The 22,831-nt window shown below is 44.4% G+C and overlaps 2 protein-coding genes across 7 annotated transcripts in view; both read right to left on the bottom strand.

Moving 5' to 3' along the window:
• The window catches only part of ubr2 (ubiquitin protein ligase E3 component n-recognin 2), a 29,453-nt gene extending 28,137 nt beyond the window's left edge, over nucleotides 1-1,316 (bottom strand). For all 5 annotated transcript variants that reach the window (XM_085181895.1, XM_085181891.1, XM_085181894.1 and 2 more), the window contains exon 1: nucleotides 1,182-1,316. In XM_085181895.1, the coding sequence (XP_085038021.1) occupies nucleotides 1,182-1,262 (81 nt within the window). In that variant the 5' untranslated portion in view covers nucleotides 1,263-1,316. The remainder of the gene's footprint in view (nucleotides 1-1,181) is intronic.
• A 103-nt stretch (nucleotides 1,317-1,419) lies between these two features.
• LOC146505986 (uncharacterized) lies at nucleotides 1,420-21,263 on the bottom strand. Of its 2 annotated transcripts, XM_085181904.1 has the most exons (19): nucleotides 19,697-21,263; nucleotides 19,426-19,528; nucleotides 19,197-19,357; nucleotides 19,027-19,113; nucleotides 18,740-18,890; nucleotides 18,496-18,657; nucleotides 17,415-17,524; nucleotides 17,224-17,335; nucleotides 17,066-17,094; nucleotides 15,488-15,579; nucleotides 15,295-15,409; nucleotides 15,026-15,196; nucleotides 14,883-14,953; nucleotides 9,044-9,211; nucleotides 8,853-8,971; nucleotides 8,570-8,774; nucleotides 5,582-5,789; nucleotides 5,452-5,510; nucleotides 1,420-5,373 (listed from the first exon to the last, which is right to left on the bottom strand). In XM_085181904.1, exons 1-19 carry the CDS (start codon nucleotides 19,769-19,771, stop codon nucleotides 5,151-5,153), a joined length of 2,421 nt encoding a protein of 806 aa, XP_085038030.1. In that variant the 5' UTR covers nucleotides 19,772-21,263; the 3' UTR covers nucleotides 1,420-5,150. The 2 variants fall into 2 exon arrangements, with proteins under 2 accessions (XP_085038030.1, XP_085038029.1); XM_085181903.1 differs by having other exon boundaries at nucleotides 19,426-21,263.
• Nucleotides 21,264-22,831: the final 1,568 nt, after the last annotated feature.

Genomic DNA, 22,831 nt, shown 5'->3' with positions numbered 1-22,831 from the left:
AATTGGCGTCTGTCTTGTGTCAGTGACGTAAAAGACAGATTTAATGCGACATGACTATCAAACAGCAGTCGCTTTCTAAAACATCGGATATGTATCGGATTCAGTACCACATACGAAAGTGACCCAGGTCGGATTTGAAAATATTGGATTTGTGCCGTTCGCACTGTCACACCATGATGGGATAGATGGTCGCAGAGGGTCAGAAAAGCCGTATTTGATGCACTTTCGCCTGCAGTGTGAACGTAGCCAAAGACTGAAATATTAGAGCAACATGAAGAGTTAAACTCAGACTGTAACACAGCTGCTGCTGACAGAGCAGCAGTGAGGCTGTGTGTGTGTGTGTGTGTGTGTGTGTGTGTGCAGGTGCGCGCGTTTCAAACACTTTGCCGCGTCAGACTGGAAACTGTCCGTGTCCTGAGAGCTGTGTGAGCAGCCTGATCGATCAGAGAACCTGATGATCTTCTGAGTGTTTCATTAGATTAAAATTCGTATTTCCACTCTAGCCTCTGCGAAGTTTTAGCCCACCTGGTGATTACACTACCTGCTGGGTTGATGAGGTCAGCAGGTACACACAGGTGTAGTGTTCTTATAGAGCGGCACAACTATGTTCAACCAGCAGGACAAAATAAAGAATAAAGGTGAGTCTAAGAATCAGCGGTAAAGGTAACGATCCTCCATCAGGAGAATTTGTCAGGGTACACTTTGTAAGGCCTGATCAATCAGGTGATCAGTCAGGTAAACAACCTGCTGTAGGTAGGAAAAAGAAACATACTTAAAGGTGAGACGTACCTGTGCAGCGGTCTAAGCGTTCTCAGGACCTGTTCCACCCCGTTACCTGAACCTCATCTATCTATCCATCAGCTGTCAAACACACCCGAGATGCTCACCTGCTCCAGCTGTTCTCTCACAATTGCACAGGTAAGTTCACCTGTGTGTGAACCAGGTGATTCTGACGTTAAACGGGCGCTCAGGACCGTCTCATTAAAGGGTTAACAGCTCAATCAGCGTTACTAACGGACATGTGAACACACAGTTGTAGCGCTTTAGGGTTAGCGTTAGCATTAGCATGAAAACAACCACGGATCGCTGACCCGCGCAGACAGCAGCGGCCGGAGCTCGGCCACACACCGGGACACGCTGCACAGCGTCCGCGGGGCTCAAAGGCTCCTGGAGCCACTTACCGACGCGGTGTCTTTGGCGGAGAAATCCAGGAACTCCGAGCATATTGCGGACGGATCTCTGTCAGCCTCGGTCGCCGCCATCTTTCCTCCCTCTGCTCGGTGCTGGAGCAGGAAGAACCTGGAACTGGAAATGACCAGAATGGTGGGCGTGGCCAGTGTTGTTTTTTCCGGTGTTTGTTTTTAGAGACTTGGAGCTTTTTATTGTCATTGTGCAGTTTCTTGCACAGCGAAATTGGGTAGCTGAACCACAAAGGTGCTAAAGTGAGAAGAAGAGAAACCAATATACAACCAAGGCGGAAAATAAATAAATAGAATAAAATAAAAAACAGTGTATATGTATACATATGTGAGTAGAATAGAATAGAATATTCCTTTAATTGTCCCACAAGGGGAAATTTGGTTGTAAGCCAGAAAGACACATTTACAAACAAACAGTACACAGGACACAGAACAGAAACATACACAATTTTTCTTACATATTTACATTAAGGACAATGGTTACTATAAACAGAGAGTACTGTACAGTTATTAAATTAAATAAAAAATAATTACAGGTAAGAGGCAAACCAGGTTGTAGTGCGAATCGGTTGATTAACTTATTGCAGTTACAGCGCAGATGTAAACATCTGTGTTTGTTGGGAGCAGTTCTGATTGTACAGTCTGACAGCTGCAGGGAGGAAGGACCTGCAGAAACGCTCCTTCATGCATCGAGGATGCAGCAGTCTGTCACTGAAGCAGCTCTGCAGCAACATCTACATGCATGGGGTGGGAGACTCTGTCCATCAGAGATGTTATTTTGTCCAGAGTCCTTCTGTCTCCCACCACCTGCACTGGTTTTAACTCGCAGATTAAAAGAACACAAACATTTAGCTCCTGGGCACAAGTTCAGTTTAATAAGAACAAAATGTATTAATAACAATAGTAATAATACAACATTTTATGATTGTTTTAGTGTATTATATTGTCACCTCGTAGTTTCGTTAGTGTGGTGTGTCAGTTATTCTGTTTTGGTCCATTTTCATCACAAGTGAATGAAAATGGATCCAGACAGGCCGATTATTGTGATGACAATCAAAAGATCAAATACAGATCAATACGAATGTAAAAACCCAGTGCCTCTCTAATAATCAGTGATTGGAATAACTGCGTTACAATTAACGGCGTTACAATTAACGGCGTTACTAACGGCGTTACTTTTTTCAGTAACGAGTAATCTATCTAGTTATCTACCTATTTAGCACTTTTAATCCTTATTCTTATTTTTATTTTCATGTCTATTTAAGCGTTATATGATGACAGTATGTTTGCACTAAGTACCGCAGCAATTTCCTAATGTTGTAAACCTGCTCAACATTTGGCAATAAAACCCTTTCTGATTCTGATTCTGATTCTGATCTAACTAATTACTATTCCTATCGTTACAACGCCGTTACAGTTACTAACAAGAAAATGCAGTACATTACTATTTTTCAACAAACAGATGGTTGAAGCTGTGTTCAGCTTACGGCATCTTATATCAGTTGCGGGAGGACACAGGTCGCCATCTTGGCTCATCTCTGATGAGTACCTAACGTTTTAAATGATCTAAACGGACTCAGATTATTAGAAGTGACTCATTGCACTCGTGTTTTGCGCACGTACTGGACATCTTTATAACATAAAATCAGGCCGAACTGATTTCTTTTTTTTCCCTGCCGAATTCCAACACGGTGAAGTGTTAGCTTGTATAGAAACATTTAGCTAATAGCCATGGGATAAGCTTGCAAAATGGCCAAAAAAAGAGGCAAGAAGAAAGGAAGGACTGATAATGGACTTGGAGCCAGATAAAACCTTTGCAGGCTTATGCAAACCTCTCCCTCAGACCCCTCTTTTTTTCTTTTGCTCTTGCGCTTGACGAAGGTGGTCGCACTTTTCTCCTCCTCCTCCTCCTCTCCCTTAGCTTCTCTGCTTAGCCTCTTATGTCCTTGTCTTGTCTCGTGTTTTTTGTATTACTTTTCCCTGAACACTCTCTCACAGTCTGTTCTCTAAAACCTAGAAGAGGAATTATGGATTTGATCAACTGGTCCCTAAATGCAATCGACACCCCTTTCTCAACGAGAAGTTTGGGCTTGGGTGAGCCTGAGTGCTGAAGATATCTACCTATTCTGAACCATGGTAACAGGGTTCTGGCTGATCGGAGCTGGCTTGGCCCTGACTTATCGAAGAATTAAGGAAGCGGAACCGGCTGTTCAAACCCCCACAAGGCTGCCCGCTGGGATTGGAACGATGGGAGAGGCGTGAGTTTCTCTAAATGGGCTCATTGAGTGCAGCACGGATAAGATCTTGGAGAGGCTACGGCTGCTGTGAATACTCAGAATAAGATCTCTGACTGCAGACTGGATACATCTCGGGGAGGCACACTGTCGTGAGTTCTCAGAATCGGCTCCTTGAGCACAAGAAATGACAACATCACAGAACGCAAGTATGGCGAAGCTCGCGGTTCTCCAACGGGAGATTGAGAGACCAGTGTTGGACTGTAAAACTGCTTTGAAATTTATATGAGCTGTTCGCACTAAAGTAAAAACCACCATCACTTCATGTGGATACCCTCTCGGTGCCAGCTGTGGGCTCAAGGCTGGAGCCGAACAACAACACCCTGATAACGACTGTGTTGAGTCTGTTCCTTCCCGTTCCATGCAAGCCCACCTGGGTTTGCTGGAAGACTGTTTACTTACTTAGGGGGTGGCTGTAGCTCAGGTGGCAGAGCAGGTCAGCCACTAATCAGAAGGTCGGTAGTTCGATCCCAGGCTGCCTCCTGGCTGCATGCCAAACCTTGGGCAAGATACTAACCCCATGTTTGCCTACTGGTCAGAGGGTCCGGTGGCGCCAGTGTCCGGCAGCCTCGCCTCTGTCAGGGCAGCTGTGTGCCATCACCAGTGTGTGAATGGGTGAATGACTGAATGTAGTGTAAAGCGCTTTGGGGTCCTTAGGGACTGAGTAAAGCGCTATACAAATGCAGGACATTTACCATGCCATTTACTTAGCCTTGCAGGGTGAAGGACACTGTCTCAGCTGAACTCTGGACACACACACATACACTTACACTGATATGCACACACTCATTCCCCCTCCCTTTCCAAATGCCTTCGACGCTTATTCCCTTCCAATGCTGACGGTGGGTCAAGGAGACCAGCGCACGCAGGTCCGGATGTGCTGTCTACATCGGTCTGTCTAAAAATGGCAAAAAAACATAAAAATAATAAAAATTACAGACCTAATCTGTTGGTGGCCACTTTTGGCCACGAACAAGCTGAAAGGCCCAGAGGGTTAAAAATGAACAAGCCCAGAGGGTTAAAAATGTTATTGTTTGGCTTCTTTCAGTGTTTTGTTTCTGAATAAATCAGTTTGGCTGAGATTAAAGTTCTAGTTTTCACACAGCTGAATAAACGTCAAACAGAAAACTGATTAAACAGAAGTGTGAGACGGTCGAGAGTTTCCTCCAGTGTCCTGTTATATTTTAGATAGCAAGGAGCAGATGGCCGAGTTTATTCAACTCCACAGAGACAGCGGTGACGCAGATCTGAAGGCCAGACCGTCACATTTCACAGCCTCGCACTTCCGGCCTTCTCGGCCTTCGGAGGATGGGGCCTCTGAATTTGGACACAGCTAATGTCTCTGGACTGAACCATTAATGAAGCTGTGATGTCATTTTTTTGGGGGGGACTTTATTTTTAAATAACAGTCCACATTCATTCCAAGATGGCTGCCAAATGGCGGGGCTTTAGAGTTGGATGCTGGTGAACAGTTAAACCTCAGAGTGCAGCGAAAGATGAATGACACTGAACCTTTAGCAAACTCCTTACTGGTATTTTCATTTATGAGAGTTTGTAAATAACAATTAAACAGGAAGTCCTGGACCAGAGGAGATTCTGGAGAAACAGAGACATGAAACAATGGTTCTGACATTCCTCCCAGTCGAACCCACAGCTCTTATACAGAGTTGGTCTTGGTTTTAACCAGCTGCAAGACCAGAGTCTGGAGCTCCTTCAGCTCTGCTCGCAAGGCCTGAAGCTCCTGGTTCTGCTTCTGTAGGATTTGGCTACATTTGTCTTTGTTGTCCTGGTTCTGTTTATCATGGTCCTCTTGAAGATCCTGGCTCTGCTGGCACTTATTCCTCTCCTGCTGGTTCTGCTGGTCCTGGTCCATCTGGACTCTGAATGAGAGTCCACATTAGAGAAGCTGAATGAAGAAGAATTGTGTGTCAGTAGTGATGGTGTTCTGCTAATCTCACCGTGGACGTCCTGTGGTCTCCGCCTCCCGCTGCAGGACCAAGAACTGGTCTAGAACCTCCTGCAGACACAGATACCATGAGAACCTGAAGCACAGGACTTTGGATCAGAATTTGTTCTTCAGAAACGCACTTTGATCTGCACTGTAATTCGTCCCATCTCATCATGGTAATGCAAGTTTGTTGTGATGCCATCATCAGAGGGTTCGACCAATGGCGAGCAGTGGCTGGAGATGTACTGGTTGTCGTAGAAATGACGCATGAGGGGCATGGATTCCTCCACGTGCAGGATGACAGCGGCCTGCTGCATCATAGCAACGGCCTGTGAGTTATCGTGAACCCTACAACACATAGACACACACACTTGTTCTCTCATTTTAAATAAAGTCAAGATGTGATTTTTTAAAATATGTTTTTGTACATAATCCTCTTAAGAGTGACTGGGGCGTTGTGACATTTTTAACATGAAATGAGGCGACAGAATGTTTGGAATTAGTGGATTTTACTGAGACATAAAGCAGTGAAATCAAATGTATCTTCCTAAAATGTGGCGTTGTTGCTTTGGCTCATTATCCCTCTGCACTTGGAAGTGCTGCATTAGTCTGAATGTGAGTGTTGACGTGTACACCTCACAGATCTGCTGCTGCTTCTATCAGCAGTTTATCAAGAAACACAAAGACTTCTGGAACAATGTCCTTCAGACAGACGAGACCAAAGTGTAGATGTGTGTCCAAAATGCACAGCAGCATGTTTACCTCATAGCAGCTGTCAGCTGGTGAACATGATGATCCAAGCACTGTCCTTAGAAAATGTGGTTTTCACCATTTCTTCCCGCACAAAACATAAGATAGTATTTAGAAAGTTGTATTGCATGTGTGTTGTTGCTGCATGTGTTTAATTGAGTAATTTCTGTAACTGTGAGTTGCTGCAGCCAATCTTGGCCAGGTCTCCCTTGAAAAAGAGTTTTTAACTCTCAATGGGATCTTCCTGGTTGAATAAAGGTTAAAAAATAAATAAATAAATAAAATAAAATAAAATGGAAAACTGGCATATAGTTTGAAGTCTTGAACACAAGCTGAAATGGAGACTCAGCATGGCTGCAGCTCGTAGCTATGTCCGCTTAAATCGGTCACGTGATTCGGGGGTGCGGCGTGTCAACCCCAGCGGGTTAATAACACGCATGTTCATTCCATTTCCAGAGTGTAACAACCAACCGCCTGTGCTGAAATCTGAAAATGTCCATGTATTGATTCAAAATGCTTGTGTGGGACAATTGTCAGCATTGGTATGGGGGAGGTATGGGGTCTTAACACACCCCCGTTCTCTGCTAGCCATCGGGGCGGGGGGGCTGGGAAGAGATGCTGGCTGTCCAATTGGCCTCCCTGCTGCTGCGGAGCCTGGGGCGGTCTGCTTGCCTCCACCCCGGAGGGAAGGGTAACATCTCTTGGGTCTGGGTGCCGTTTCCCCCTCTGGGGGCGAGGATACCTGGACCCGGGGTATAGAGTATGTTTGGGGAGTGTGATTGTGTGTACATGTCCATGTATGTCTATCCCTACGTTGGGTGAGTGCTGAGTGTTTGTATATGTGTGCATGAGGGTGGGAATGCATGTCTGTGTCTGTGTGTGCCTGTTTGTCTGTGTCTATATATCAGGTCGGGTCTTAGACTCCACCTCTCTGGGAACTCCCAGGCCCTCCAAGTGTGGAGGCCTATCTCCCCTCACCACACTCCCTGCTGGTGACTGATGCCCTCAGGGGTCGGTGCATTGTTGGTTCTTGGTGTCCGGGGCTGGGCGCTCAGGTATGTACCAGCTCACTCCCGGTGGCTACTTGGCGGGGCCTGGCGCCTGTTGCTCGGTCAGGCCTCTTCCGGGGCGCGGGGGGCCCTCGGGCCTCCGGCCTCTGTGCCTGCGGCTCGGTTCACTCTGGCACAGCTGGCTGCTGGCGGAGCCGGCAGGCACGCCGGTGCAGCCCCCTCTAGCTTCTGCCCGGTGGCTACTGGGTGATCCCTCGTCTGGGGATCCTCAGCCCTTCCCATGAGGGTGGCACGGATGCCCCTCCGGTGGTCCTCCTTGGGCTCTTGCACTCTGGGGCCTCTGGATGTCTGGGGCCTGGATCTCCTCCATGCCTGCTTCATGCCCTGGGGGCGGGGCTATGGCTCTCTACATCCTCTTGCAGACCATTACATGGGGAAACCATTTGAATACAAGCGCGCTGATCCACACAGGTGTGCACACAGGTGTGCACTGTTCGTAGACTTAAATCACACCTTTCTTGGCTGCTACTTCAAAGCACATTGTGCGCTGTCTGTCCTGCGTGCTGCACAACAACATTCAATATTTAGTATTTACTGCTGTTTACACTTAGCTAGATTAATGCGATGGTGTTGTGTTTAGTATGTTGCTTTGTTTTGTTTTGCTTGTTTTCTCTTCTTTTTCTCTCAACAGGTGATCCAGGAGATATTTTTTCCCCCCTTTCTCACCGTCCCTCTCCCCTTCTGTTTTTCTTTTCCTTCCTCTTTCTTTCTCCCTTTCCTATCCCTCACTCATGTCTGTCCCGTCTGTAACAACTGAAAATAAAATAAAATAAATAATAACAACGAAGGTCGATCAAATGGACCAATACGGCAATGCCATGATGATCCATTTGGCAAAATAAATCCATTGGGTCTCCTTGTTGGTCTTCAGACAACAATTCTGACGGCTAAAGAACCAAATGGGACAAAAAATAAATAAATTGTCAGCATCGGTTGCTACTGACAACAAGAAATAAAGCCTGTCTGCGCTACGGGCTGAGCCACTTTTTAGTGGTGTGTGTGGGTGTGTGTGTGGAGGAGGGGAGGTAACACTATGCAATATATTTAGTTTTAGAATTTATAAATTGTGTTAGCATGAAGTGTTAATTGCAGCCAGGCTCAAAGCTTATTATTTTAAATGAACAGCCTTGTGATAAGCAAACTAGGGTGGCTCTAGGACCATGCCACCCCGTAGATCCGCCCCTGCTTCTCTCACCAGCAGCTGTTTATAACAGGCTGAAATGATTATTGACTTCAGCTTGTTGGTGCAACAGTCCCAGTTTCTGCCCCCAACATAAAGTTTTATCAAACGCAGGTGTGACCTCTGACCTCTGGAAGGTATCAGTCAGCAGGGCAATCAGCAGGTTAACACACAGGATTGAAGACGCTGCCAGAAACGTCCCACACAGCACAGGAGCCATGACATCATCCACAGCCACCATGGCAGCGTACTCGTACTCGTCCACCAGAGTGATCCGATACAGACTGTACAGCAGGCCCAGGACAGACTGCATGCTGGGAACCGAAGCCATCCCTGGGGGGCAGGGTTAACTTACTGTTATCATGATGTCATCAACTACCAACACACCGACCTACTCCCACACACACAGACCTCCGAACATGATCCAGAAGCTGCAGGCATACGGGATGAAGATCTCCGCGTAGAGGAACAGGAAACGCATCACATCCCCAACAATCTTCCCCAACATGACGATGAATGGCCCCATCAGCCTGCAAGTACACGCTAAACTTTATCTGTGCAATAGCCATACGGTTCTGCAGTCGACTGTAGCTTTTCAGTACCTGAAGCCTCTGACGTGTTTCATGAGTCGCAACCACAGGAAGACAATGGTGATGGAGAACATACGCAAACTGATGGTGTTAAGAAGGGTGGACGGTCCAATCACATCGGCCACATGGACGCTGAACGATGCAGTCAGCAGAAAGTACACCAGCCAATCAAAGACATTCCTGAAGTCAGAGTGTTGCTTTGTGATTTAAAAAGGTTTTAAGTAAAGATTTCATGAATATAACCTCTGAAAAAGCAAATATGCATCTGTATAAACTTCAGAAACACAAACCCATCAGCAGGATCCAACAAGACGACATCTTATTAAAAAATGAATTAATACAACAGAGAGTTGAGGTTTCTTTAAATTTTGGGAAAGAATAAAGAAACTTTACAAAAGTCAGTTGTGAAAATCCAGTTAATCTAATGAAGAGAAAAAAACTAAAAGACAAGGACTCAAAATGTAAAAGCACACAGCAGCCAAATGGGTGAGAACACTGACGAGCAGACACCTGGAGACAACAACATGGGCACAAGTGCAGCTGGGGTGCCGTGGGTGTAGTGAAACTTCCTGTTGGTGTAAAGAAGTCACAGAGGGGTTTGTGTGTCCCGAGGATCCTAGGGGCTATGTTGTCAAGCAGCTTCTGGCCCCTGGTATGGTCTCCCATGACAAATTAGTCCTGATTAGTCCAAATTAGTCCTTTAACAACCTCCGTCTGATTTCTAACCTAACTTTCATTTCTAAAACACTTGAAAAACGGTTGCAGGTCAACTTCATTCACACCTGCTTAATAATAACATTTTTTCGTTCATGTCACAGTACAGAAACTGCTTTACGTAAAGTTACTAATGATCTTCTTCTCGGAGCTGACTCTGGTCTTCTCAACGTTCTCGTGCTTTTGGATCTGAGCCTTCGACACCATCTCTCACTCCATCCTTCTAAACAGACTTTCCTCTCCCGGCATTTCTGACACACCCTGCCTGTTTCCAATCATATCTCCTTGTCCCAGTTTATTCAGCTGAAATCTTCCCGCTCTCATCTATTCCCGGTCACTTCTGGTGCACCCCAAGCCTCAGTCTTAGGCCCTCTTCTCTTCATAATTTACATCCTCCCTCTAGGTACCATTTTCCACAAATTTGATCTTCACTTTTTTGCTGAAGTGAATCAGGCCTGATTCCTCCCTCCCACCTTCTTTCCCTACAGGATGCCTATCTGGACTAAAATCCTGGTTCAGCTCTAATTTTCTTAAGCTCAATGAGGATAAAACTGAGATCCTCCTTATTGGCACTGAATCCAACCTAGTGAAGGCTAATCATTTCTCTCTCACTATCAATAACTCCACAGTTTTCCCTTCTGCTCAGGTTAAGAGCCTTGGTGTCATCCTATTCACTATCCTTTAACTCTCCCATCAGTAATCTCAGCTGTTCTGCCTGTTTCCAGCTACACAACATTAACAGGTCCTTCTCTTTCCACCCAGTCTGCGTCCATTCTTGTCCACAGTCTCGTTACCTCCCGCCTTGACTGTTGTAATTCTCTCTTTCATGGTCTCCCCCAAAAATCCCTCCATCAGCTTCAACTGGTTCAGGACTCTGCTGCTCGCATTATCACCAGATCCCCTCCTACCAGCACATCACCTGTTCTTCAGGAACTTCACTGGCTCCCTGTGAAACTCCAGATAATATTCAAACTTCTTCTGCTCACCTTCAAGGCCCTTCATAACCTCGCACCTCCTTACCTTTCTAACCTGTTATGCACTACCTTTTCTGCCTGCTCACTTCGATCTTCTTCTTCTATCCAGCTTGCTGTGCCTTCCTTCCTCCTCACCACCACAGCAGAGCTGCTCTGCTCTCAGGCTGTGGAGCTCTCTGCCCCCACATATAAGAAACATCGCTTCTCTCCCCCAGTTTAAATCTCAACTCAAATCTGTTCAAATCTGCAAGTTCACTGTGAACCCACTGTTTGTTAATGTTATCTTGTGCTTTTGCTTTATTGTTCTTCATTTTGTCTTTGTTCTATTATGTGTTTTATTCTATTGTTAAGTTTCCTTGGGTGTCTCGAAAGGCGCTTCATAAATATAATTTATTATTATCATTATAAATTTATTGAGTGGGACTTATTTTTCCCACTCAGTCCTTCTTTGCCTGGACTAGGTATGTATGTTGGGGTTTCTCCCAGTGGATGAGAGGATTTCTTCCCTGTGCCTTTGGGCTGGGGAACGGGTCCTGACTGTTGTCTGCGCTTATGCGCCAAATGATGGTTTAGCCTTATTGGTGTCCCTGAGTGCTCCACCTGGGACTCTATTGTCCTACTGGAAGACTTCAACACTCATGTGGTCAGTGAGACCTGGAGGGGCGTGATTGGGAGGAATGGCCTCTGAACCAGAGCAGTGTTTTGTTGTTGGATTTCTGTTTGTCCATAACAAATACCATGTTCGAAGGGTGTCCCTTAGTGCAGAAGACTGAGAAGAGGATCGCCACAGGGCTGTGTGCTTAGTGCACTGCTGTTCACCCTGCTAACACATGACTGCACAGTACAGCTCAAATCACATCATCAAGTTTGCAGATGACACAACAGTGGTGGGTCTCATCACCAACAACGATGAGTCTGAATACAGAGAGGAGGTACAACACCTGGTGGACTGGTATCAGAATAACAACCTGTCTCTAAATGCTCAGAAGACTAAAGAGATGGTTGTTAACTTCAGGAAGAGCTCAATGGTCCACACCCCACTTCAACAGTGTGAAGTTCCTGGGTGTGCACATATCAGCTGACCTCTCCTGGAACCTGAACACCACCACCATCATGAAGAAAGCCCAACAACGTCTTCACTTTCTTAGGAAACTGAAGAAGGCCAGTCTCCCTCCTCTAGGGATGGGTATCAAAACTGGTTCTTGCTGAGAACCGGTTCCCACTGTTTCACTTCCTTGGAATTTTTTGCCATTTTTGCAAACGATTCCCTTATCGATTCCAGTCGCCCCGAATGACGTCGCCACGTTGCGGAGCGTCATTTACCTGGCAGGAAACACGGCGCCTTTAAGCGGCTCAAACGCTCAAAAGTTTGGTTCTACTTTACGAGAACAAATGACAACAGGACAACTTGCAATACTTGCAAAGCAGATATTTCATTTAAGGGAGGAAACACTACGAATATGCAAAAGCATTTGCTCACAAAACACACGATGACCTTAAATGAATGTCGTGTTTTTAATTCCGGACTCGTGAATCTCAACCCAGCAGCAGCGGTAACGTTTGCACGTCCTCTCCCGTTAATGCGGCAGGCAAATAATCAACTAACAGTGCAGATTATGTTAGTGCGATCTGCCTTATTACAAACCTGCCATTACTGTGCGTTTAGGTGACCATGATGAGACAGACAGAGTCTGGCTCAGATGCTGGCAGTTCTCGCTGCAGTCTACCGTAGCGTCTCCTTTCAGGCAGGATAGACGAATGTCAGCGAGCAGTGACTCAGTTTGTGGTCAAAGGTTTGCAGCCGTTTGCTACAGCAGATGATTTTTGGTAAGTGAATGTGTTTAATTGTAGGCAGGGACATTACTGGATATTCTTGTGTAACTGCTACAGAATAATTTATGTTATACTTTGTTATTGCTACAGAAGAATATTTATTTTATTATTTTACATTTACAATATTTTTTCCTGGAGACCCTGTGACGCCCCATTGAAGAGCTGTAGGCTGTGGATCTCTTAAGATCTCACTGTTGGGTTTGTAAGGCCATGTTACTCCTAAATTTCTATCTTGTTCAAAGAGAAGATATAAAACAAAGTTCTGAGCTAATCAACCTTAGTGTTCTCCTTTTTAAAAGAATCGATAAAGAATCGAATCATTAAACAGAATTGATAAAGAATCGGAATCGTGAAAATCGTATCAATGCCCATCCCTACCCTCCTCCCATTCTCACAGCATTTTACCGGGGAACCATTGAGAGCGTCCTCTGCTGCTACATCACTATCTGGTACGGGAACTGCACCCTCGCTGAAAAGACATCTCTGCAGTGGATAGTGAGGACAGCAGAGAGGATCATTGGAGGCCCTCTCCCACCCATCTCCCAACTCAACCACAAACACATTATCCGACGTGCAAACAGTATAGTGAAGGACACTTTCCACCCCTCACATGCACTGTTCTCCCTCCTTCCATCTGGCAGACGGTTTCGCAGTATCAAAACTTAACGACCAGACACTGCAAGAGCTTCTTCCCCCAAGCAGGCAAAGCCCTCATCTCACTACCACAAAAGGACTGATAAACACAAACACCCTTATAAATACCTTACAATACTCATCAAAAGACTCAAACTCACACAGTCCACCTGGGAATAATATGCCTGTTTGCACACTCAGTCACACATCTAAATTATACTACATTTGCACATTTTGCACGTGTCTTTGTCATGTCTCGTCTGTAAAATCCTGACAATAACTTGAACCTTGTATTCAATACCGCTGCACAGTCCACTTTGTATTGTCTCTGTCCTGTCTTTCTTTATCATACAGCTAGTATTGTATAGTTAGTAATTAGTACCTTAATTACCTTAATTTAACCTAAATTTAGCACATTATTTATTTGTAAATCCCAGTTTTATATCTCTTGGAGATATATCTTCTATATACTTGTAAATGCACCATGGGGGGCTTGGGGTAAAACAGTATACTGTGTATACTGTTGTGTTGACAATAAAGCTCTTGAATCTTGAATTGAATCTTGAATCTGGGCTTCTCTGCTTAGGCTGCCCCCGCTACCCATGCCCCGAATAAGTGAATGAAGAAGAAGAAGTGGATGGATGAAGAAAAATTGCTGTGATAAAGAAGGAAATCTGTCAGCACGATTCTTTAAACTATAAGAAATGAGTGAAATTACAGAAAAAGTTCTGCTAGCTCATTGCGCACACTGTTCAGATTGTTTTAACTACACAGACTTGTGCTCTTTATGATTATTGCAGAAAGTGAAAAACAGAAACTATTCTGTCATTTAATGGTTTATGGCTTCATGACTTTGTGTTGAATGAATGGCCATGAGGGAGGCTTTTATCAGTAGGAAAAGCTGTAAAACTTATTGAAACACAGTTAAAAGTCCAACATTCCTGCTTGTGCTTATTTACGGAGAGCAGCAGATTAAACAAATTAAGAATTATAAATTATAATTATAATTATGAATGCTAGAAGCGCACAATCAGGCCTGTGAGACGCATTCAGACACCAAGCCATGGCTCTGTGCTACATGCACACATTTCTGCATCGCTGCCATTCAAACACACTTTGTGTATAGTTTATTTTTTTGTAACATTCAATACTGAACTGCACATTTATTCTCTTTCAAGGAAGCAATTTTCTCTTTATCCAGCTGCTAATTTAAAAAATGATGCACTCAGCTTCTCATTCTCCACAAACACGAAAGAACAGCCAGATGCTCTTTTGATGTTTTCACTCTTTTCTACGCCCTGCTCAGCTGATGATGAATTTCTACCTTTTTCATTGATCCATGCAAATGATCATTCAAAGATCACACCAAACATATTTTAACCTCTTCTGAGCTTTTTCTCTGCCTCCTTCAGTGGATTAATGTGGACTGATACCAGATACTAGATACTAGAGCTGAACTTGATTTCTCTGCGTTATACTTTTGATGGTGGGGGTTTCAATGTCCTGATTTCTTGCTGTGATATTGATCTGCACACCTGATGTCCGTCGTGATGCAGATACTCTTTCTGATTGCTCTGACCATGCATTCATACTGTGACATAGTGAAGCTAAAATGTAATAAAGTGATTGTTTCACACATGATTACATTTGGTTTTTGTTCTGTGTGTGTGTGTGTGTGTGTGTGTGTGTGTCAGTACCACAGGTCCCGGCAGTAGCTTCCTCTCTTCCTGTCAACCAGTTTGAACTGGTTTAGTAGAAACTCTTTCTCCTGCAAACACAACATACACCTGAAACATCTGATACTTCCTGTTCCTGTCCACCATATCATCCTGATTCCTACCTGTGGCCACATGGGATGTGAGCAGCTCAGGTCACTCTGAAGACGATGCTTCGCCAACTGCTGCCAGAGGTGGAGCTTTTTCCTTGAGCGCAGGATGTCCCGCACATCCCTTAGCACTTCCTGTAGGGTCAACAGGAGCGCCAAGACCACAAAGAGGACACGCCACCAGTCCTGAGACAGACAGGTGTAACATAAATGTTAGAGTAACACATGTGAGAGACACACAGGTGACACATAGATAGATAGGTTAGGTGTGACAGACAGGTTACCTCGGGGAGGACATAACGATCAGGTGAGTCTCGGTGGACAGACACTGAGATAGCGACAGTCGTCCAGGAAACATTAAACAGGAAGTTAAGGATAAGGAGAAGCCATGCCCCAAACCTGTCAGCAGGACAGACAGACATGCAGGTAGAAAAGTGTCCTATCACCTGACATAACCGTCAGTCAGAGAGACTTTACCTGCCGTAGAGATTCCATTTGACGTGGATCAGTTTGAGGAAGACGGGATTCATGATGAGATCAAGTTTCTCCTCCTGAATCACCATCTGCAGCTGGAACAGATACAGGTACACTGATGTCTGACTGCATTTATAGCACGTAAAATAAAATCCTTTGTGCACTGATGCATCAAACAAAAATAACCTGCACCGGTTCTTAAGTCTGTCAAGCACTGCTGTGCAAAAGTCTTGAGCCATCGCTTATGTATTTGTTTTGTTCCTCTTTGGACATTGGCTGCTTTTCACTCATGTTCAGTACATTCCTTGTACCTGACCATTTTCACTGGATGGTTTTGGTTATTGACCCTCTGAACTCTGACCCATGAATTATTCAAGCAATGACTCCTAGCCCGAGGATGAACGAGAATTGTGTTGACACATACTAGAAGCCGTTTTAAGTAGTGTAGTGGTAGTGGCTCTACTCCAGGCTCCTGCCCTGTTGTAAGGCTGAGCCCAGATCCTCTGCAGAGGAAGCTTGTTTCTGCTTCATGTATCTTCAGTCTTATACTTTTGGTCACTAAGCACAGCTTGTGAGCTAGTGATGTGTCGGTCACGAGAGAAACGGCTCTTAGAGCTGGATCTTTGAAGTGAACAACGAGAGTCGGCTCCTTATTTATGGAACGCCAGGACTGCCATAATGAATTAATTAAATACATTTATGTATAAACATATATAAATAAAACCACTTTTTTTTTACATTAGTAATTCCTTTTGTGCATAATTTTATATTGTTGTTAATAATAAATTAATCCACGCAACAAAACAACCTGAAGAGCCGGTTGGGAGCCGAAAGAGCCGGCTCTTTTTAGTGAGCCGAGCCGAAAGAGCTGGTTCTCCAAAAAGAGCCGGAAATCCCATCACTAATGTGAGTGTAGATGAGGGTGGGAGTAGATCAGCTGGTAAATGGACACCTTTGGTTTCACCAAAGCTACAGTGTCACTGCAGTCATGGTGCTAAACCGTGTGTCGACATGTGTCTGCCCTCACTTAAACAAGAACCCAACATACTTAAACTCCTCCACTTTGTCCCTGTTCTGGAGTACGGCCTCCTCCCTTTTCCTGTTGAGGACCATGACCTCAAACCTGAGGCGTTCTCTTTTCTGCCACTTCACGCTCGGCAGTGAACCATCAGGATAGCTCAATGAGGCTAAAATAACCGCATCAACACAAAAAGCAGAGTGGTGAACCCAAGGCCACAGAGTAGATGTGTACCTGCACCGTCATACATCCTTCAGAAGACGAGGAGTTGATCCAAAGAGCTGTTTAGAACTTCAGACAGGCACTTAGTGAAGGAACCTGACTCAGTCATGTAGACGCCCCAACTCCCAGTAAACATCTGCATCATCATCATTTATTTTTTTCTACAGTTTGATCCTAATTTTAGTTTAAGAGGACACTAATCCATGAGTAATATTATAGGATGCCTTATTAAATCATGGGGATCCCTCCGGACAAGATGATTTTTTTTCTTTAAATGTAGCTCAGGTGGTGCTAATGGGGATGCCGAGGTTTGAATCCCTTCACTTACTGTTGAAACTTACCGGAGACATTGGCTCACCGACCCACACACCTACAGACAGACAGACAGACAGACAGAGGGGTGTTAGGCAAGACCAGCAGCTGTAATATCAACACTACTGCAGAAGTACTGCTGCAGCTGTGAGGCTGCTGTACGCCAGACTGCACACTGTAGTATCACCTGACAGCCTGTCCTCAGGTGAGTGTAGTTCTGGTTCCAGCAGGTTCAGGTAGTAGTAGTGCTGCCTGGTCATTCGGTCGAATACATGGAACTGACTGAGAGCCAGCTGAGCCTAAACATAACCGCATGTTACATAACAATGTCTGTGAACGAATCACAGCTCTGTGTTGTTTTTATGTGGGACGTTATACCACTGGGCTCATCCGGCCAATCAGAGCTGTTATACAGAACTGTCCATCGGAGTCCTTCAGCCCCGCCTCCGCCCCGAGCTCCAACAGCACACGAGCTGCATCACTACGCTCTGAAGACACAAAGAGATGATTACAATCAGACAGTGGGAAGGAAAAACTTCCTCTTGACAGGAAGACACCTCTGGCAGAACCAGGCTCAGGAAGGGGCGGGGCCATCTGGAGGTTAGCAGAGGAAGACGCAACAAAGAAGTGCTGTGGAAGAGAGCCAGGGGTTAAAAATAACGAATAATCAAATGCAACGAAGTAAATAAGTGAAAAGCTGACTGAAGAAGAAACACCCAGTGCATCATGGGAATCCCCGGCAGCCTACGTCTATTGCAGCATAACTAAGGGAGGATTCAGGGTCACCTGGTCCAGCCCTAACTATATGCTTTAGCAAAAAGGAAAGTTTGAATCTTGAAAGTAGAGATAGTGTCTGTCTCTGAAATATCTTATTATGGAAAAGTTAGACATATTTTCCTAGCATGTGCTTAATTTTGCTTGGTAAGAATATGGTTTCTTTTTAGACAAAAAATACAAAAAAATGTTCAGAAACAAAGTTTTTTTTTACTTTCTTGAAAATCGATTTCTGCAGTGCAGTTTTTTCTTGTACAGACTTTTAAAAACATGGACAGGAAAATGGTCCAGTAGCTAGCACCACGCCCTCCATCAAGAAGGTTCTGAGTTCAACTCCAGCTGGGTTCTCTGGGTTCTCTCCCACAGTCCAAAGACTGAAGTTAATTATTCCAAATCATCCACAGGCAAGGCTGTTAGCCCTGTGACAGACTGATGACCAGAAGATCCCTCCTCTCAAAGTGAAAAAGAAACAACACTAAAAGCATTACTGACGGGTTTGTTTTCAGCTGATCTGACTTCAAACATACTTCATTTCTCACTCGTCTACATAATTTTTCTTATTTCAAGAAATCTTATCAAGTGTAATTATCTTATTTCACTTATTATAGTCAGGATCTTCTTAAAGTCAATTATTATTTTTCCTTATTTCTAAACAGGCAATTTTTGCAGTGTGTGTCAGTGGTACCTGCGTTAGCGGCGAGCTGCAGTGGTGTCCTGCGTTTGTAGTCGGTGCAGCCGATGGAGGCTCCGGCCTGCAGCAGAAGCCTGATCGAACCGATGGCATCATTCTTCGCAGCGTAGTGAAGCGGGGTCTGCTTGTCCAGAAAGGTGCGAGCCTCCGGATCAGCTGATCATAACACACATGCAGTCACGTGACTCTATCACATGGCTTCCCATCACACACTGTTCATGCTTTAGTGTCCACAGACCTTTTCGGTCCAGCAGGAACTGCACCATGTCCTGATAGTCCAGCGCCGAGGCCACATGCAGCGCAGTGACTCCAAACTGATCCGGCCGCAGGAGGTCTGAGCCCCGGTCTAGGAAGAACCGCATCACATCCACGCTCCACGCTCTGGAGATCTGAACACACACGTACCTGCATTAGTTCTCTGCAGACACACACCTGTAGCACACAGACACAGCACAAGCTGTCAGTGACCGTCCTGCAGGTGTGTGAACAAACGGCTAACAGGGCAGAAGTGACTTCCCGTGTGACCTCGTGCAGGACGGTCTGTCCATATCTGTCTGAGGCGTTCGGATCAGCTCCGTCTGAGATCGCCCGGTCCAGAAGCTGAAGGTCCACCTGAACAAACACACAAACATGAACACAAACAGAGGAAACAAAAGTGGTTTGATTTTATACGGACACTTCTCACTGATTGTTACCTGGTCAGTGTCCTGGTTGGTTGCAGCCAGATGTCTGAAGTGATCGAGCAGTTTTTTGTTGAGTTGTTGGTTTTTGTTGATGTTGTCTATTTGGTCCCTCTGCTCTTTGTCATCTTCATCATCCTCAGCCAGACCACAGTATTTGACCTCCACCTGAAATCCTGAAAAAGAAGCTTTGATGAAGACCAAACTCAGACTTGTTGCAACGACTGAGCTCAGCTGGACTTACCTGCAAGCTTTCTTCTTTTCTGCCTCCAGCGACCTCTGTAATAAGACACCCACCAAGCTGCTGCTGACACAGAGGACCTGGATCCCTGTGGACACCCTGATTCCTGAGGACAAATAGATACCTGAGGACACCTGGATACACTGTTTTTTCTGCTAAATTCTGTTAAAGACACCCACCGAGCAATCGAATAAAGTTTTTTATGAGTACAAATATTTTTAAGCATTGAGGAGTTAAGCTCCAGCTGGCTGCATATGAGGAAAATCCCACTCACCTGGACGGTTCTTCCTGTCATGTCCTCCAGCTCCAGTCCAGCATTACATAGACCCCCCTGGGCTCCTCTCTTCATCCTGCTTCTGTTAAAGCTGATGGACCTCTGAGCTCTCTGCTGGTTTCAGTTGACGAAAACAAACCTTTAAAGTCAGCTGATGGTGACGTGTTGCAGCTCAAAGGTTTATGGTTTATCTTATCAGTGGGTGGAGATTGTTCCACCTCGCTCCACGTTCAGGTGTTGACCCGAGGTTCAAGCAGACGAGTATGATATATGTATGTTTGAGTTTTACTTCTTTGTTAGTAGAAAAAAACAAAAGCTGTACAAATTCTTTGTTTTCCTGTTTAGTCACATGATGAATCTGAGCTGTCTCCTAAACATCAATGATGTGCTCGCCATCGGTCCCAACACGAGGACCAGATTCAGAGTGTGAATGAACTCATTTTAATACTAAAAGCATCTGTGCAAACTCATAAAGGGCTTCATATATAGTTAGAGCTTTATTTCTCTTTCACTCTTTCTCACACACGCCAACTTCAAACCACCAAGACTTCAGCAGGGACCAAACAAAGCCAACTGATGTGACCTCTGCATGAGCCTAAAGTTGATTCTGTTCATCTGGACGTTTTCAGTGTGAGAAACATTTTGTCATCACGTCACCTTCTTGATCAGTGGTTGTTGATCAATGGTCATGACAGTTTGCATATCATAAACTGATATGCAAACCATTGTTCATTCAGTGGTGCTGGTTTCAGTCATTGTGTAAATGTCCTGTTTAAGGTTGGAAACCTGCAGTCTGCTGAGACTGAAGATGGCACCTTACGGTGGCCCCTAGAGACAAAACACTTACAAACTCCAAAACACGTACAAAATCCAAAACACGTACAAAAGGAACACACAAAGGAAGTGCTCCAGGACGCTAGGGGCAGTGTTGAGCTCGATTTTCAAAATAAATGGCAAGTTTGTTGCAAACACGTGGGCTGTATCCCAATTCAGGGTCTGCAGCCTTAACGGTCCTCAAGGGCCGCGTACTCAAAGACCGCTGAGGCCGGAACTGCGAGGCTTGTGAAATTGGACGGTCTAGCCTCCATCGCGCTGCCCAGGTTGCCTAGCAACCATGATACTAACAGCTGGAAACGTTTCATACAGCTTTGTTTGACAGAAATGAAGGAGAACATATTTTGTTCATTTGTTTGTTTGTTTCTACATGAGCTTTGATTAGTTGAGTATCTGAGGCTGAGACCACAGGACTGTAAAACATGATTGTTGGGCTTCATTTCTGTACTGAACAGTCATTTAAGATTAGCTAGTAAATAACAAATAGTTAATGTTGTTCATGAGTCTAAAGTCATCTCACTTTGGTAATGTAAATACAATATGGCCAATATTATAGTTATTATATTAATCATTATTAGTTATTACAGCAGTGAACATGAACTCTGTGTCAAACACTGAGCTTCAGTAAAAATTCAAGTTGCAGTTATTTATATTTCTTATCATCTTAAATCTTCACTCAAAGACATTCAAGTATCTGTGACAGTGCATATACAGATGTATTATATATAAGAGACAAATGTTGTTCTTTTAATATGTTGGCATTACTAAATTTGGCTCATTGCTTACATACATGTGTAAAAAGCAAATGTACGAGCTGTGATAACTGTGTCTGATAGAATGAAGAGTAGACTGATATATGAAATATTCCTTTATTGGGTGAGAAAATCAGACCATGTCATAACTGCTTTAAGTCACACAGAATAGATATCAGAGCCTTAAACAGGCTGACTTCTGCTAAATGGGTCAAACTGGGCAGAAAGTCTACAAACACATAACATCCTTATAGAATATGATGTAACACTATAGATCAACTTAGCTCAGAATATATAAAGCATATAAACAATTACAGCAATATGATGCAACAAACACAGCAGTGCTACTAATCCAAAATACTCAAAGCTTCATAGAACTGAAACAAACATTTATTTTAGCTCCATTCTGCTGCTGATACATACTTTAGGTTTCTGAACATTAAACTTGTTGCTGCCTTTCATAGTGTGTAACTTGAAGGCCCTGAGTACTTTCTCCCACACTGAAAACACTGGATGATAACATTATTTGAACATTACCTAATAAGACTGATTCAGGACAGACAGTTAATTATTTAAACTTTCCTAGCAGTCCTTCACAAACAGGGAACAGTCTGTCTATTCTCTCCATCTGTCAGCTGCTGCTGGCTCTTCCTCCTCCTCTTCCTCACACACTGCTGAGTTTGTCCTGGTGGATCATCAGGGCTGCAAAGCCTCACAGATGATGTGCAGCAGTGGGTCCCTCAGTCTGTCCTCACTCTGGACACTTGCAGTCGTCACACATGGAAATCAAATGTGTGATAAGCTGCAGGATTCAAACACAAGTGTAACTTATAAACACATGTTCATACTTTTATTCCACAATCAGAGAGAAAGAAACAGAGAGAGAGTGCAGGACAGACACACAGGTGACAGTCTCAGGTGTACACACTGCTACAAACAGGAGGATTTAGTGTTTGTGTTATTACGAGTGCTGAACAAGAAGAGTTCCAGATGGTACAGTGGACACATGTGTGACTGCTGTGATTAAAGCATCTTTCTTTCAGCTTAACGAGTGAACCGTCAGCTCGTTCAAACACACGTTAAAGTCCGTTTGGCTCGACACGACCGAACAGAGGCAGCAATATAACAGAGCTAACATTAACAGTGCAGTGAATCCTGCTTGTGTCGTGATATTCAGGACTGCAAACCGAGCAGCATCACTGACTTTCAGCCTGTTGTGTTTGTGGATATATGACTGACTTTAAATTAAAATCATCACATTCTCTATAAGATTAAGCTCAGCTATTGAACGGCGCATATTTTAAAGTAAAGGCTTTAAAACCAAGTTAGTACAAACATCGCTAATGTCACATAACTTTCCCGACATGTGGCCAACAGTAATGTTTTAATGTTCTTCATTATTAAACATTTGCACATAAATAAGTAACATAATATTCAGTACTTACTTCTGAAAGTTCACTCTTCGGCCACCCCGCTTCAACTGTTTTTTTCGGCAAAATTATCCACACCCACCCTATGAAGTCTGGGATATGTTGGGCCATGAAGGCTA

This window comes from Neolamprologus multifasciatus, chromosome 13 (genome assembly GCF_963576455.1).
Source record: "Neolamprologus multifasciatus chromosome 13, fNeoMul1.2, whole genome shotgun sequence".
In the NCBI taxonomy this organism is placed as follows: Eukaryota; Metazoa; Chordata; class Actinopteri; order Cichliformes; family Cichlidae; genus Neolamprologus; species Neolamprologus multifasciatus.
The sequence above is the reverse complement of the archived record's forward strand: the minus strand, read 5'-3'. Positions and strand labels throughout refer to the sequence as shown.

Coding starts and splice junctions, on each gene's coding strand:
- LOC146505986 (XM_085181903.1), bottom strand. CDS start 19,771: ATGAAGAGAGGAGCCCAGGGGGGTCTATGTAATGCTGGACTGGAGCTG. Junction 17,525..18,495: donor GCAGCTCGCCGCTAACGCAG/GTACCACTGACA, acceptor TTGTGTCTTCAG/AGCGTAGTGATGCAGCTCGT. Junction 15,580..17,065: donor TCGGTGAGCCAATGTCTCCG/GTAAGTTTCAAC, acceptor TATCTGTTCCAG/CTGCAGATGGTGATTCAGGA.